At 37.9% G+C, this 13,953-nt stretch overlaps 1 protein-coding gene and 1 long non-coding RNA gene across 3 annotated transcripts in view; one reads left to right on the top strand and one right to left on the bottom strand.

Moving 5' to 3' along the window:
• LOC122557652 (uncharacterized) overlaps window positions 1-1,260 on the bottom strand; it is a 65,841-nt gene extending 64,581 nt beyond the window's left edge. The window contains exon 1 of the long non-coding RNA XR_006313890.2: window positions 978-1,260. This is a non-coding gene — a long non-coding RNA (uncharacterized LOC122557652). The remainder of the gene's footprint in view (window positions 1-977) is intronic.
• Window positions 1-13,953, top strand: part of lgr4 (leucine-rich repeat containing G protein-coupled receptor 4) — a 142,073-nt gene that overhangs the window by 94,950 nt on the left and 33,170 nt on the right. For both annotated transcript variants that reach the window (XM_087996308.1, XM_043705452.2), the window contains 3 exons: window positions 6,865-7,080; window positions 9,298-9,369; window positions 10,131-10,199. In XM_087996308.1, coding sequence (XP_087852434.1) covers window positions 6,865-7,080; window positions 9,298-9,369; window positions 10,131-10,199 — 357 coding nt within the window. The remainder of the gene's footprint in view (window positions 1-6,864; window positions 7,081-9,297; window positions 9,370-10,130; window positions 10,200-13,953) is intronic.

Below are 13,953 nucleotides of genomic sequence, written 5' to 3' on the forward strand. Positions count from 1 at the left end.
GATTAGTCAAGCATGATTTCTACCTTGTAAATCCATGCTGACTCTGACTTATCCTGTTATTGCTATCCAAACGAGTCGTAATTTCATCTTTTATAATTGACTCCAGCATCTTTTCCACCACTGACATCTATAATTGGTCTATAATTCTCTGTTTTCTCTCTCCCTCCTTCCTTGAAACATTAGTCACCCTCCACTCCACAAGAACTGATCCTGAATCTATAGAACATTGGAAAATGATTACCAACGCCTCTATGATTTCTAGAGCCACCTCCTTAAGTACCCTGGGATGCAGACCATCAGGTCCCGGGGACTTATCAGCCTTCAGACCTAACAGTCTCTCCAACACCATTTCCTGCCTAATATGAATTCGCTTCAGTTCATCCATTACCCTAGGTCCTTCAACCACTATTATATCTGGGAGATTGCTTATGTCTTCCCCAGCGAAGACAGATCCATACTACTTATTCAACCCTTCTGCCATTTCCTTGTTCTCCATAGTAAATTTACCAATTTTCTTTTCACATACCTAAAAAATCGTTTACTATCCTCCTTTTATATTTTTGGCCAGTTTGCCTTCGTACCTCATTTTTTTCCTCCATTTATTGCCTTTTTAATTATCCTCTGTTGCTCTTTAAAAGTTTCCCAGTCCTCCGGCTTCACGCTCATCTTTTCTATGTTATACTGCTTCTCTTTTATCTTTATATAGTCCTTTAACTTCCCTCATCAGCCACAGCCGCCCCTGCCTTTCCTTAGTATCTTTCTTCCTCTTTGGAATGAATTGATCCTGCACCTTCTGCATTATATCCAGAGGTACCTGCCATTGGTGTTCCACTGCCATCCCTGTTAGCGTATTGAACTTTGGCCAGCTCCTCCCTCACAGCTCCATAGGTCCCTTTGTTCAATTACAATACTGACACTTCCGATTCTCCCTTCTCCCTTTCAAATTGCAGATTAAAACTTATCATTATGGCCACTACCTCCTAATGGCTCCTTTACTTCGAGACCTCTGATCAAGTCCGGTTCGTTGCACAACACCAGATCCAGAATTGCCTTCTCCCTGGTAGGCTCCAGTACAAGCTGTTCTAATTCCATCTCTGAGGCATTCCACAAACTCCCTTTCTTATTCTCTTTTTTGCACTTGAAGTTAATTAGAATATGTTGAACGTCTTCATTTTATTTTTCCAAAAGAAAACACAAAATAATGGAGAAACCACACAGGTCTGGCAGCATCTACCAAGAGAAAAACAGTGTTATGTTTTAAATCCAGGATGACTCTTTAGAGTTGAAAGATGTTCGGAAATGTTTATTTTTTCATTGTCTCTTAAATCTGCCAAGAATATTTTTAAAACAAAATTCAGTACTCTCCAGTTCTGAAGAAGACATACCAGACAGGAAGCATCAACTGTGTTCTCTTGCCATGGACGCTTCCAGATCTGCTGAGTTTCTGTTGTAGTTAGTATCTGCTTCATATTGACAGCGTCACCAGTATTTTGCCTTTGTCTTCATTTTTCCAGTTGGGTGACAACAGTGTTCTTGCACAAAATAATCTTCGCCTTTTAAGGAAAGCTGGTTAGTTACTTGTTTGAACATTGAAACAGAGTCATTGAATCAAACTGAGCTTTTGAGAGGTCCGTTCCCTTGAGTATCCAGCCCTCCAATTAAATAAAAGGACAGTAATTTTGGAGCATAGAGGAAATTGATTGGACCATTTTGCTATTTCATAACTTTTGTCAATTTTATTCGAAATGTACATTGATTCATATTGTCTTAAGTCAAAAAAAACAGCCTTTGTAATTTCGAAAGCTGGTTTCAGCCAGCTAATCTTTCTCGAATGGCACTTTTCAGCCTATTAACCTCTACTTAACAGGATCAGCAACCCATTTTAGGATCAAAATAGAATTCTGAGGTAAGAAAAGTTTCAGAACAGCCTGAAATATTGCCGAAGAAGGAATTTAGTTTAGAAAGAATATGGCTTCTGTTTTCCCAGTGTTTAGCTGAAGGAAATTGTTTATCCAGGATTGGATATCAAGCAAGCTCTAATAACAGAGCGGCACTGAAGCATAGGTGGTGAGGGTTTAGAGCTAATGATGTAGTTTTAATCCATATCTGTGGATGATATTGCCACAAGGCAGCCTCTAGAAGAAGAAAACAAAGGGACCAATATAGGTTGTATTCTTGAGGTAGCCATTCAAGTGTGACAAGAGAAAGTCTTTGATTGCAATGTTCTGGTTCGATTTTCCAGTACTTGGTCCATAGTCTTGCTATTGTAATTCAAGTGTTCAATTAAATATTTCTCAAATATCTTGAGGGTTTCTGTCTCTCTAACCCTTTTTAAGCCATGAGTTTCAAATCCCCATTGCCATATAGGTGAACAAGTATTTCTTCAAATCCCTTCTAAACTTTCTGCTCCGTACCTTAAAATTGTGCTGTCTGGTTTTTGAACCGTTTACTAAGGGAAAAATTTCCTCCTCATGTACCCTATTCGCGTTCATAATAAGTTTGAACACCTCAATCAGGTCCCACATCAGCCTTCACTGCTGTATGAAAATAAGCCTCAGGACATCTAGTCTGTATTCATAGCTGAATTACAGTCCAGTTAACATTCTGGTGAATCTTCTCTGCACCCTGCCTAGTGCAGTCACATCCTTTCTGTAGTGTGGTAACCAGAGTTGTACACCGTACTCCAGCTGTGGCCAAACTAACATTAAACAGAGCTCCATCATAATCTGATTGCTCTCATAATCAGTGCCTTGATTAATTAAAGAAACTAACCTATATGCTTCCTTAACCACCTGATCAGCCCATCCTAGGCATATACATCAAGATCCCTTTGGTCCTCTGTGCTTTCTAAGATCCTACCGTTCAATGTGTATTCCTTTTGCTTTGTTAGTCCTTCCAAAATGCATCACCTCTCACTTTTCAGAATTAAATTCAATTTGCTTTTGTTCAATCTTACCAGCTTGTCTATTTTATCCTAAGATCTAAGGCTTTCCTCCTGACTATTTATCATGATACCAGTTTTCATGTCAGTTGTGAACTTACTTATCATACTTCCTACATCATTGCCTATGTCATTAATGTGCATTACAAACAGCATCAATAATGAGGAGGCATAATTTGAAGGTGAATGGTAAAAGGTTTAGAGAGAAATTCAGGAAGAAAATGTTTTACTTAGAGGTTGGTGAGAATCTGGAATCCATTGTATGGATGAATAGTAGAGGTCAGAAACCTCACAACCTTTAAAAAGTATGTGGCTGAGCACTTGAAATGTTATAACATTGAAGGCCAATTACTGGAAGGTGGGGTTAATGTGATGGGTTGGCTTTTTTTGTCAGTGCAGACTCAATGGGCCAAAAGGCCTTTTCTGAACTCAAAAGACAAGGTTTGATGGTAAGTATCATCTCACTGTGATATTGCATGCTCCCTTGAATGTAAATGTGTTATAATTAACCCATGGGAGTACTTGTTTTTATTTAAACATGGATTAGTTATAGCAACATCATTGTAAGAAAACTTCCCATTCTTGGCACAGTATCTCATTCTAAATATTTGCGAACTTACTCTATTCATTTTCAGTGAAAATCTGTCCAGACAAAAATCACAAAATGCGTCCATCCATCTGCTGAGAAATATTGTAAAGTACTGAGTGGGAACACCCTCTGTACGTTTTTTTTTACGTATTGGACCTGCGTGTGGCTACGGTTTCTGAAAGCAGAAGCCGATGCGTTGGCACCAATTGGCATGCGCAGAGCTTCACAGCAGCTGCCAATTTAGAGGGAATATTGCTGTGTTGTGACTTTTTTTTTCCCCTATTATTGTAGATGGGGAAACAGAGCATATAATGCTTTCCCAATTAGTAAATGGAAGTTCTGTTAAGCCTCTGTTCAGATTTAAAAAAAAGATCACAGCATCAGTGGTTCCTCAAGTAAATTTTGGAGTTGACTAATTGTTGCAATTTAGGATGTACAGCAGGCAAATTGCACAAAGCAAAGTTCTGTGAACAACAGTGATGTGACCAGATGATGTGCTTCAGTGATGGATGTTCAGGACTAAATATTGGCAGGACATCAGGGGAAATGGTGTCAGAGAATCTTCTGCATCCATATGAAGGGAGAGGTGTCTCCTCCAGAGAGACAGCACACTGACAAGCTGCCACCAATGGCAATGTAATAGTAGCCAGAGGATTTGTATTTTGATTGGGCAAATACCAGGGATAACTTCCCTGTTTTTCTTTAAGAGTATTCACAGTGTCATTAATGCCAGTTGAGAGTACCGGTGGGTCCTCAGTTTATTACTTTCTATGTAAGGTAGTACCACCAACAGCACAGTTTTCCCCTTAATGTTGCATTGTATGTCAGCCTTGATTTCTGTGATCAAGTCTCTGGGATGCAACCTGAATTTGACTTGAAGGCAAGAAGTCTACTCTCGGAGCCGCTGTTGGTTGTGTACTGTTGCGAGTACATTATTGTGGGGTTGGAGGGGCGGAGGTGCGGTGATTGGGGACTGCTGTTTCTTTCATGTTAGTAAAGCCTGGCTTAAAAGTACATCTATTGAAGTAATCAACTGAAAGATTCCCCTTTTCCTGCACCTCATCAAATCAGTTTAGTTTCCTCGTGTTGCGTGCCTGTTCAAAGTGTTTGCAAAGGAAAGGCATCGTATTTGTTCGTATTTTTCTGCCAGATCCATTCCAAGTAATGGAAACAATGTCTTTGATCTTCAGGGTGGGGGAAGGAGTTCAATCAACAAGGTAGACAGGTAGCTTCCAGCCATCATTCAACAGAGCTATGTTATCAAACAGTTCATTTGATTTCTATTGTTCAGATTTGGTTTTTAGCATGCTGTGATTTTGTTTGAGGGTCTGGAAAATGACTTGTGTTGTATTGATCTTCTGTAGACGTATAGGTCTATTCATCCAGACTTTCTTTTGTAAATTTTAATTTTTATTTACTTTTCATCTGTTCTCCTTTCCTCAAAACGTGAATACCTCGTTAGGCATACTTTCTTAGTATATGGTAGCCCTTATCTTGCGTGACTACTATTTACAGTGAAAAACAGCAGGATACTCAATAATGGGGCTGAGATAGTGGACCATAGTCCTGTCTACTATTATTTATTTACTGGACACTTACTGCAACAAATATATCCCACCACTACACTATTTTCGTGGTCTTATTTTATTAAATTATTCATGCAATATGGACATTGCTGGCAAGGTTAGCATTTATTGCCCACCCTCAATTGAACTCAAAATGGTGATGTTAAGCCACCATCTTGAACTGCTGCAGTCTGTGGTAAAAATTTCTCTTGAGCTGTTAAGCGAGGAGTTCCAGGATTTTAATCGTGATGATCACCCATCGATCTTATCTGTGCCATGCAGTTACTCATGGAATAAACATTGAGCAGTTGTGGCAGGCATTTACAATAATTTAATACAAGTAAAATTTCTTGAATACATTAATTCTTTAGGGTCCATTCTTAAAATGTATAGAAATGTTAGATTTACTCTGACAGATTGGTAAGACTTTTGAATAACATGGCAACAAAGAAAATATACCATTTAAATCCTTTCTTTCCTTAGTAAACTGAACATGCAATCTGTGACTGATAAACCCATTTCAGCATGCCAATTGAAGATGTGATTGTATAGAATTGAAGGTCATAAAAAGCATCTTTTGTACAGTGGTTAGCATTTGTGAAATCCAGTCCCATTGATCCATTTAAATGTAAACTAAGTAGTTGCCTGAAAGGGAGAACATTAGAGGGAATGTGTGGTGAAAAACATAAATGCATGTTTGATAAACAAAATGATTTGTTTCTTTACCCAAACTTTCAGTGCAAAATCTCAAATGTTCTTTCAATCTAATACTAGCGGGTATGCATTTAAGATGAGCGAGGGAAAGTTCAAAGGAGGGGGCTTTTTTTTTTTTAGCATAGTGGTAGGAGCCTGGAACGCACTGCCAGGGGTGGTAGTAGAGGCAGATACAATGGTGGGGGGGGGGGGGGTTTAAGGGACTTCTAGATAAACACGTGAGTGTGCAAGAAACAGAGAGATATGGACCAAGGGGAGACAGAGCGGATTAGTTTAATTTACCATCATGTTCGGCACAACATTGTGCTGTGCTGTGCTGTACAGTTCAATGTTCTGTGTTTGTTCTATATTCTAACATTGTCAGTATATTCATCTATCCTATTTTCTTTCTGGATCAGTAATGTGCTACATAGGGAATGCATTCAAATAAGCCAATTGCATTAAAATTGATGGCACTTGTATTGACACTGCAATTGTATCTGTTTTAATAATTCAAGTCACAGTTTAGACTGAAAATCTTGAGTAATATGGCAAAATAGTTTCTGTACTCCTAATTCTTGGGTAATTGACGACAATTAATGGCTTCCATTAAATCTTTTCAATACTTCCCATGACTGATAAGAGGGTTAAAAACTAAATGTGGTAAATGTTATTCTAATTTACCATTCGGATGCATGTTACAGATTTGTGGAGTGGGTTTCAGAGTCCAATTGCCCTGTCTTGGAAAAGTGGAGCACCTAATCGATTATAAATAAATTGAGATCCCACAATGCAACTTTTCATTGATGGCTTCTGTTTTAAAAAAAAATTGCTGCATAGACTTTCCTCATTATTTGTAAGTATAATAGTATAACTATGTTGAAACGCATCATAATCCAGCATTGAACATTTTATAAATGGTGGAACTGAAGTTTAATTTTCCAGGTCTTTCTCATATAACTGAAAAACATTTCAGAGTTGGTATTGTTATAAGCAAAGAGGTGATTGGACATTACAGCAAGTGGAAGTAACAAGGCCAAGCATGTTTTCTGATGGTTTTATGCTTTAATCCTTAGGCGTTTGGATGCAAACCACATCACATCTGTTCCTGAAGACAGCTTTGAGGGTCTAGTTCAACTGCGGCACCTTTGGCTTGATGATAACAGCCTAACTGAAGTTCCCATCTATCAACTAAGCAAACTATCTTCACTACAAGCTCTAACACTGGCGTTGAACAAAATTACGCACATACCCAACTTTGCCTTTGCAAATCTCTCCAGTCTAGTTGTACTGTAAGTAGCTTTCTCTGTTATGGCAGTTTTAAAACTGATGTATTTATGTTAGTGCTGGTACAAAAATCAAATATGGTTTTCAAGCAGCAAAGTGTATCATTGCAGTCTTTATGTAGCTTTATAACTTGTTTTAACCCAGTCTCTTTTGGAAGAACTCTTCATTTTTTCTGCAGAATCACTGTTAATCTTCTAGTTTATTGGATGAAAATAGTAAAGTACTTAATGCAGAATAGCCTGTACTTTACTTTTTTGACAATAAAATCAATAGCTCAAAAGTGGTTAAAGGTTGTAGGCACAATCTGAGCTTCGGGTGACATTACTAACTCTGCACACAGCCTTCAAACGTGACTTATAAACAGTAAAATAACAGAAATCTTGCACTGCATCATAACTTTGTACTCCCTCCTCTATTTCTTCCATTCATACAATCTATTTGCTTTGCTATAATTTTAGGCATCCTGGTTTTTGGTAGTGCTGGAGCTGTTTATGGTGTAGATGTGTGTTTCTGCAGTGCTCGGTGTAGTAAGCATCTGACCTTGGAGATTTTATTGCACAAATAAACACCTGAAATTTCTTCATTAACCTTCCATTCATCTCCAGGAGCTGTAATCTTGTGTTTATTTACAACAAAGAGTTTTGTTTTAGTAACTTTTAGGTACTGCCATGTGGCGTGGCATAGGTTGCACGTCAGGGAAAAAATATGTGCATTGCTAAGTAGCCAGGTCTAAAAGCCATTTTTGTTACTATTTAAAAACTGTTTTCCGTATGCATAAATTCCCAGATGAATAAATTTGAAATGAAGGGCTCTACTCAGGACTCTGCTGCTGTTGTCTCTGCGCACTAAGAATTGCTGTGGTTCAAGGGGGGCCAATTAGATATAGGCAATAAATGTTGGTGTGGGTAACCCAACCCATGTCCTTGGAATGAATTTTTTTAAAATCTGTACTGAAGCTCAAAGATTGGAATAGTGTACACATTCTGGATGGACTTGTTCATTTCTAACAACCTCAGTTGAGAAACTCTGCAGGGGCCTTAGAAAAGGAACAAACTTATAAACTGGTTGCTTGGCAGTGCGCATATTTATTCTCTGCTGTGTGCACTAATGTCATTTGGTAGGGGCTGATAGGCATTAAAATTCTTTGATGCAAGACGAGTATTTTGCCCTCAGGGAATTGGTGGAAGTTTATTGCAGTTTATTTTTTAATTACATTTAAACACCTTAATGAATAAAGATCAAGCCCTTAATGTCATCCCATCGAAATACTGAATATTTCTAACTTCATATTAATTTTAATTTTTCAACAAGACTGACGTCTATAGATTGAGGTTTTTTGGAAAAACGGTTAATAAGTCTGGTATTAAGATGACATGAATGAAAGTAGACATAACAATACATAAAATTGAAAAGGTTAACATAGAACACAATTTTAAAGCATGACTAAAGGTTAAGAGCTGTGTTGTAAACTGGAAAAAATAAAGTTCCTACAGCTTATGACGGTTAAGTACTTCAGCTGGAGTAATCGATGTGTGGTATTCTTTTCAAGATATATTGTTAAAGAGTAGCTGTACATCTGCATCTGTATCTACTGCACAGACCAGTCTTCTATCTTTGTGACTTTGCATGTTTGAGCTTAGCCATTGAAGTATACATGCTTCATTATGGCTATCCAATTCTATTATGCGGTATTACATCACATGAATGAAAGAGTTTTAAAATGAGTTTATCCTAGAATTATCTTTAGTCTGATGAATATTTTCTACTTCTGTATATATGTACAACTAATTGTGCGAAGCATCGACATGCTTTAGTTACTCCATTACAGTACTAACTGTGGCAGGTGTTGTACTTACAACCTTGTCATCCTGTTTCTCTTCAGATGGTTATAAAAATCCCAAGTAAATATTGAAAAGAAGTAAGTTGCAGTGTCCCAGCCAGCAATTTTTCTAATATCACAAAGTAAAAATAGAATTGTCCTTGATTCCAATTGCTGTTTATGAAATCTTGCCTTTTTGAGTGGCTGAAAATATTAACTACCTCACCAGATTTTGTGCGTCAAAGTAACTATTGTGCATGTGGACGTTTTAGAATTTGTTTTGGGTTGTGATAAAGTAATTTGTAACATTCTGTTAATGCGTAACGAATAGTTTCAATGTACCGAAACCTTTTTCCATCTGACACGATCCTTTCTGCTTTCTTTCTCATCCATTTTTCTCTAGACATCTTCACAATAATAAAATTGATACAGTAGATATACATTGCTTTGATGGGCTTGATAATTTGGAGACGCTGTAAGTACCTTTTTTTTTTCCCTTTTTGTACTTATGACCATCACTTAAGCTTAAGTCTGAATCATATTAATTAAATGAGAAATTAAACTGCAGTTGAACTGCTTATACAGTTTAAGCATATTTGAATATATAATCAAATTTTGCTGAAACAAATGTTTTCTTTTAAGTGATATTTGGGATTAACTTGTTACTTAATGATTTTTAGATCTTTTGGTAGTAGTATGTAGAAAGGGGCATGACACTGCATGTGCAATTATGGCAGCATTATCTAGGTTTTTAAATTTCATACCATCCCACATCTCCTAAAGAGATTTGCTTACACTTCAGTTATATATTAATGTATATTTTTACTTTTAATTCAATACTCTGCAAAGCAGTTTTGCCTGTCTGACTTTTAAGTGACCATCTTTTCATGTTCCCAATGACACTTATTTCCTGGTTTTCAGTTTGATTTTTTTTTAAATCTTTGCAAGTACTAACCCGAGCTTGTAGCTAGTTGTAATTGTGCACAATAATTGTGGAGGGACTACACTCATGACTGTACTTGGCCTGTCTGTATACTGTAAATTTAATATACACAGTGGCTAATGATTTGTGTATAGTGGAATAATTGAAATTGGTGAAGGTTAAACTTTGATGCTAGGTCTGTCTTGGTGAAAATTTGTCTGCAAGTGATTTTCTTCTTTGTTAGTTATTGTTCCCAAAGCTTGCAAAAGTAAGCGTTATTACTTGACTGTTTAGCTAATGTATTTATTCGTTAGGGACTTGAATTACAACAATCTGAAGGAGTTTCCTGAAGCTATAAAGTCTCTTCGGAATCTGAAAGAGCTGTGAGTTAAAATTTCTGTATTTAATTTTTAGTGTTTGAAGCTATTAACTGATCTCCGTGGTCTTCAGTGACAGTTGTTTTCAGTCCTTGGAAAATTACATGTTGAATTAAAGAGTTCAGTGCTTCTGAAGTCCTGAATGCTGCACTTAAGAAGTTTTAGTTTAAAAAAATCCTTCCTATCTCGAGTGACCCTTGTTGAAACTGATCTAAATTATATTAAAGCTGAAAGAATTGTGGTGCACAGATAGTTTTCTTTAGTCCCAGTCTTTCATATCTTGTTAGTGCCTAAAAGTTTCTCTGAAAGAAACCCTGGGTCGGGGTAGATAATGCTGCTGTTACCCATTACTTTTTAGCATAGAATACTGACAGAACAAAAATGTACAACTCCAGTTGAATTAGCATTAAGGTTTATAGAGTGAACAGCTCAAATCCTTTCTCAATTGAGATGCACTCCCCTAAATAAAAATCCCTTTTATAGATTGAAAGCTAACGAGCAAAACTGATCAATCAGGGGCAGCATTTTTATCTGTCAGACATTTGCAGGTTCAAGACCCATTTCAGCAAGATAAGCATGCAATCTAGTTTGAAACTGTAGAGTAATTCAGAAGGAGCACTGCACTGAGAAATACCACTTTCAAATCAGGCCAGTTAAGCCTGTTCTCAGCTACATTTAAAGAATCACATTTCACATCACAGAAGAATGGGGGGGGTTCTTAAGACCATCATAACTAAAAGTCAACCAGTGTCACTAAAATAGATGATCATTATCATCTTTGTGGTTCACTGAACCTTGCTGTGCTCAAAGCAGGTACTGTTTTTCAGCTACTTCGAGACATGCCAAGGTTGTGCAAGTTTGTTCTTTAATAAGTTTTGTCCCTTCAGAAATGGTTCTTTCTTGAGAATTTTATTTCCATGTGCCAGAACTTGCTCTTTGTTCTGTTGTCACCAGAAGAGTAAAAAGTAATAGATATGTTGCTGTCCAGCTATAATTGAAAATGTTTATTCTGTCAATATCAATTTTGAGCTGAATTTTTAGGGAGTATGCTGCCTATTTCTTATATTAACTTACAGAAATATTTAACAATGCATTGACCTCGCAATGACTATCAGACGCTTTTTCTAATTGCAGTTCACATGCTAATTATAGAATTATTGGTCACAAATATTTGGATTAAAATATGTTTGCTTATAATTGTTGCTGAACGTAACCGGAATACAGATTAAGTAGAAATTTAATGTAATCATTTTGTCCATATTCATTTAATCCCATAGCTGTTTAAAATCATTTCTTACATACATTGGTTTCACTACTGCTTTGAGTTCATGTTATTTTAATAAACTTCCTATCACAAGTTTTTTTTTTGGTCAGAGCCATGTAAACTATCAATTATAGAGTCATAGAGATGCACAGCATGGAAACAGACCCTTTGGTCCAACCCGTCCATGCCAACCAGATATCCCAACCCAATCTAGTCCCACCTGCCAGCACCCGGCCCATATCTCTCCAAACCCTTGCTATTCATATACCCATCCAAATGCCTCTTAAACGTTGCAATTGTACCAGACTCCACCACTTCCTCTGGCAGTTCATTACATACACGGAATACCCTCTGTGAAAACGTTGCCCCGTAGGTCTCTTTTATATCTTTCCCCTCTCACCCTAAACCTATGCCCTCTAGTTCTGGAATCCCCGACCCCAGGGAAAAGACTTTGTCTATTTACCCTATCCATGCCCCTCATAATTTTGTAAACCTCTGTAAGATCACCTCTCAGCCTCTGACGCTCCAGGGAAAACAGACCCAGCCTGTTCAGCCTCTCCCTATAGTTCAAATCCTCCAACCCTGGCAACATCCTTGTAAATCTTTTCTGAACCCTTTCAAGTTTCACAACATCTTTCCAATAGGAAGGAGACCAGAACTGCACGCAATATTCCAACAGTGGCCTAACGAGTGTCCTGTACAGCCTCAACATGACATCCCAACTCCTATACTCAATACTCTGACCAATAAAGGAAAGCATACCAAACACCATCTTCACTATCCTGTCTATTTGCAACTCCACTTTCAAGGAAATATGAACCTGCACTCCAAGTTCTCTCTGTTCAGCAAAACTCTCTAGACCTTACCATTAAGTGTATAAGTCCTGCTAAGATTTGCTTTCCCAAAATGCAGCACCTCGCATTTATCTGAATTAAACTCCATCTGCCACTTCTCAGCCTATTGGCCCATCTGGTCCAGGTCCTGTTGTAATCTGAGGTAACCCTCTTTGCTGTCCACTACACCTCCAATTTTGGTGTCATCTGCAAACTTAATAACTATACCTCCCACGCTCACATCCAAATCATTTATGTAAATGACAAAAAGTAGAGGGACCAGCACCGATCCTTGTGGCACTCCAGTGGTCACAGGCCTCCAATCTGAAATACAACCCTCCACCACCATCCTCTGTCTTCTACCTTTGAGCCAGTTCTGTATCCAAATGGCTAGTTCTCCCTGTATTCCATGGGATAACCTTGCTAATCAGTCTCCCATGGGGAACTTTGTCAAACGTCTTACTGAAGTCCATATAGATCACATCTACTGTTCTGCCCTTATCAATCCTCTTTGTTACTTCTTAAAAAACTCAATCAAGTTTGTGAGACATGATTTCCCACACACAAAGCCATGTTGACTATCCCTAATCAGTCCTTGCCTTTCCAAATACATGTACATCCTGTCCCTCAGTATTCCCTCCAACAACAGGCTCACTGGTCTATAGTCCCCTGGCTTGTCTTTACCGCCCTTCTTAAACAGTGGTACCATGTTTGCCAACCTCCAGTCTTCCGGCACCTCACCTATGATTATCGATGATACAAATATCTCAGCAAGAGGCCCAGCAATCACTTCTCTAACTTCCTACAGAGTTCTCTGGTACACCTGATCAGGTCCTGGGGATTTTTCCACCTTTACCGGTTTCAAGACAGCAAGCACTTCCTCCTTTGTAATCTGGACATCTTGCAAGATGTCACCATCTATTTCCCTACAGTCTATATTTTCCATACCCTTTTCCACAGTAAATACTGATGCAAAATATTCATTTAGTATCTCCCCCATTTTCTGCGGCTCCATGCAAAGGCCGCCTTGCTGATCTTTGAGGGGCCCTATTCTCTCCCTTTTGTCCTTAATATAATTGTAAAACCCTTTGGATTCTCCTTAATTCTATTTGCCAAAGCTATCTCATGTCCCCGTTTTGCCCTCCTGATTTCCCTCTTGAGTATACTCCTACTTCCTTTATACTCTTTTATAAGGATTCACTCGATCTATTCTGTCTATACCTGACATGTGCTTCCTCCTTTTCCTTAACCAAACCCTCAATTTCTTTAATCATCTAGCATTCCCTATACCTACTAGCCTTTCCTTTCACCCTGTCAGGAATATATTTTCTCTGGATTCTTGTTATCTCATTTCTGAAGGCTTCCCATTTCCAGCCGTCCCTTTACCTGCAAACATCTGCCTCCAATCAGCTTTTGAAAGTTCTTGCCTAATACCGTCAAAATTGGCCTTTCTCCAATTTAGATCAAATCATGGTTAGAAAGCTACATGAGAAGATTAAGAAAACTGATCAGTGAGCTGCAAAATAAACTGACAAATTCAAAACTGATATCAGAAATCCACACAAAAATCATTTAGTGTAGTAAGAAGAGTAATCTGTAACAATGGGTTACATAAAGTTTTGGAAATAACAAAAAAAATGCAGTAATTGGAGAAACATGCCTT

Source organism: Chiloscyllium plagiosum, unplaced genomic scaffold (genome assembly GCF_037043375.1).
Source record: "Chiloscyllium plagiosum isolate Xiang-an unplaced genomic scaffold, Cpla_swu_hap1 HiC_scaffold_18, whole genome shotgun sequence".
NCBI lineage: Eukaryota > Metazoa > Chordata > Chondrichthyes > Orectolobiformes > Hemiscylliidae > Chiloscyllium > Chiloscyllium plagiosum.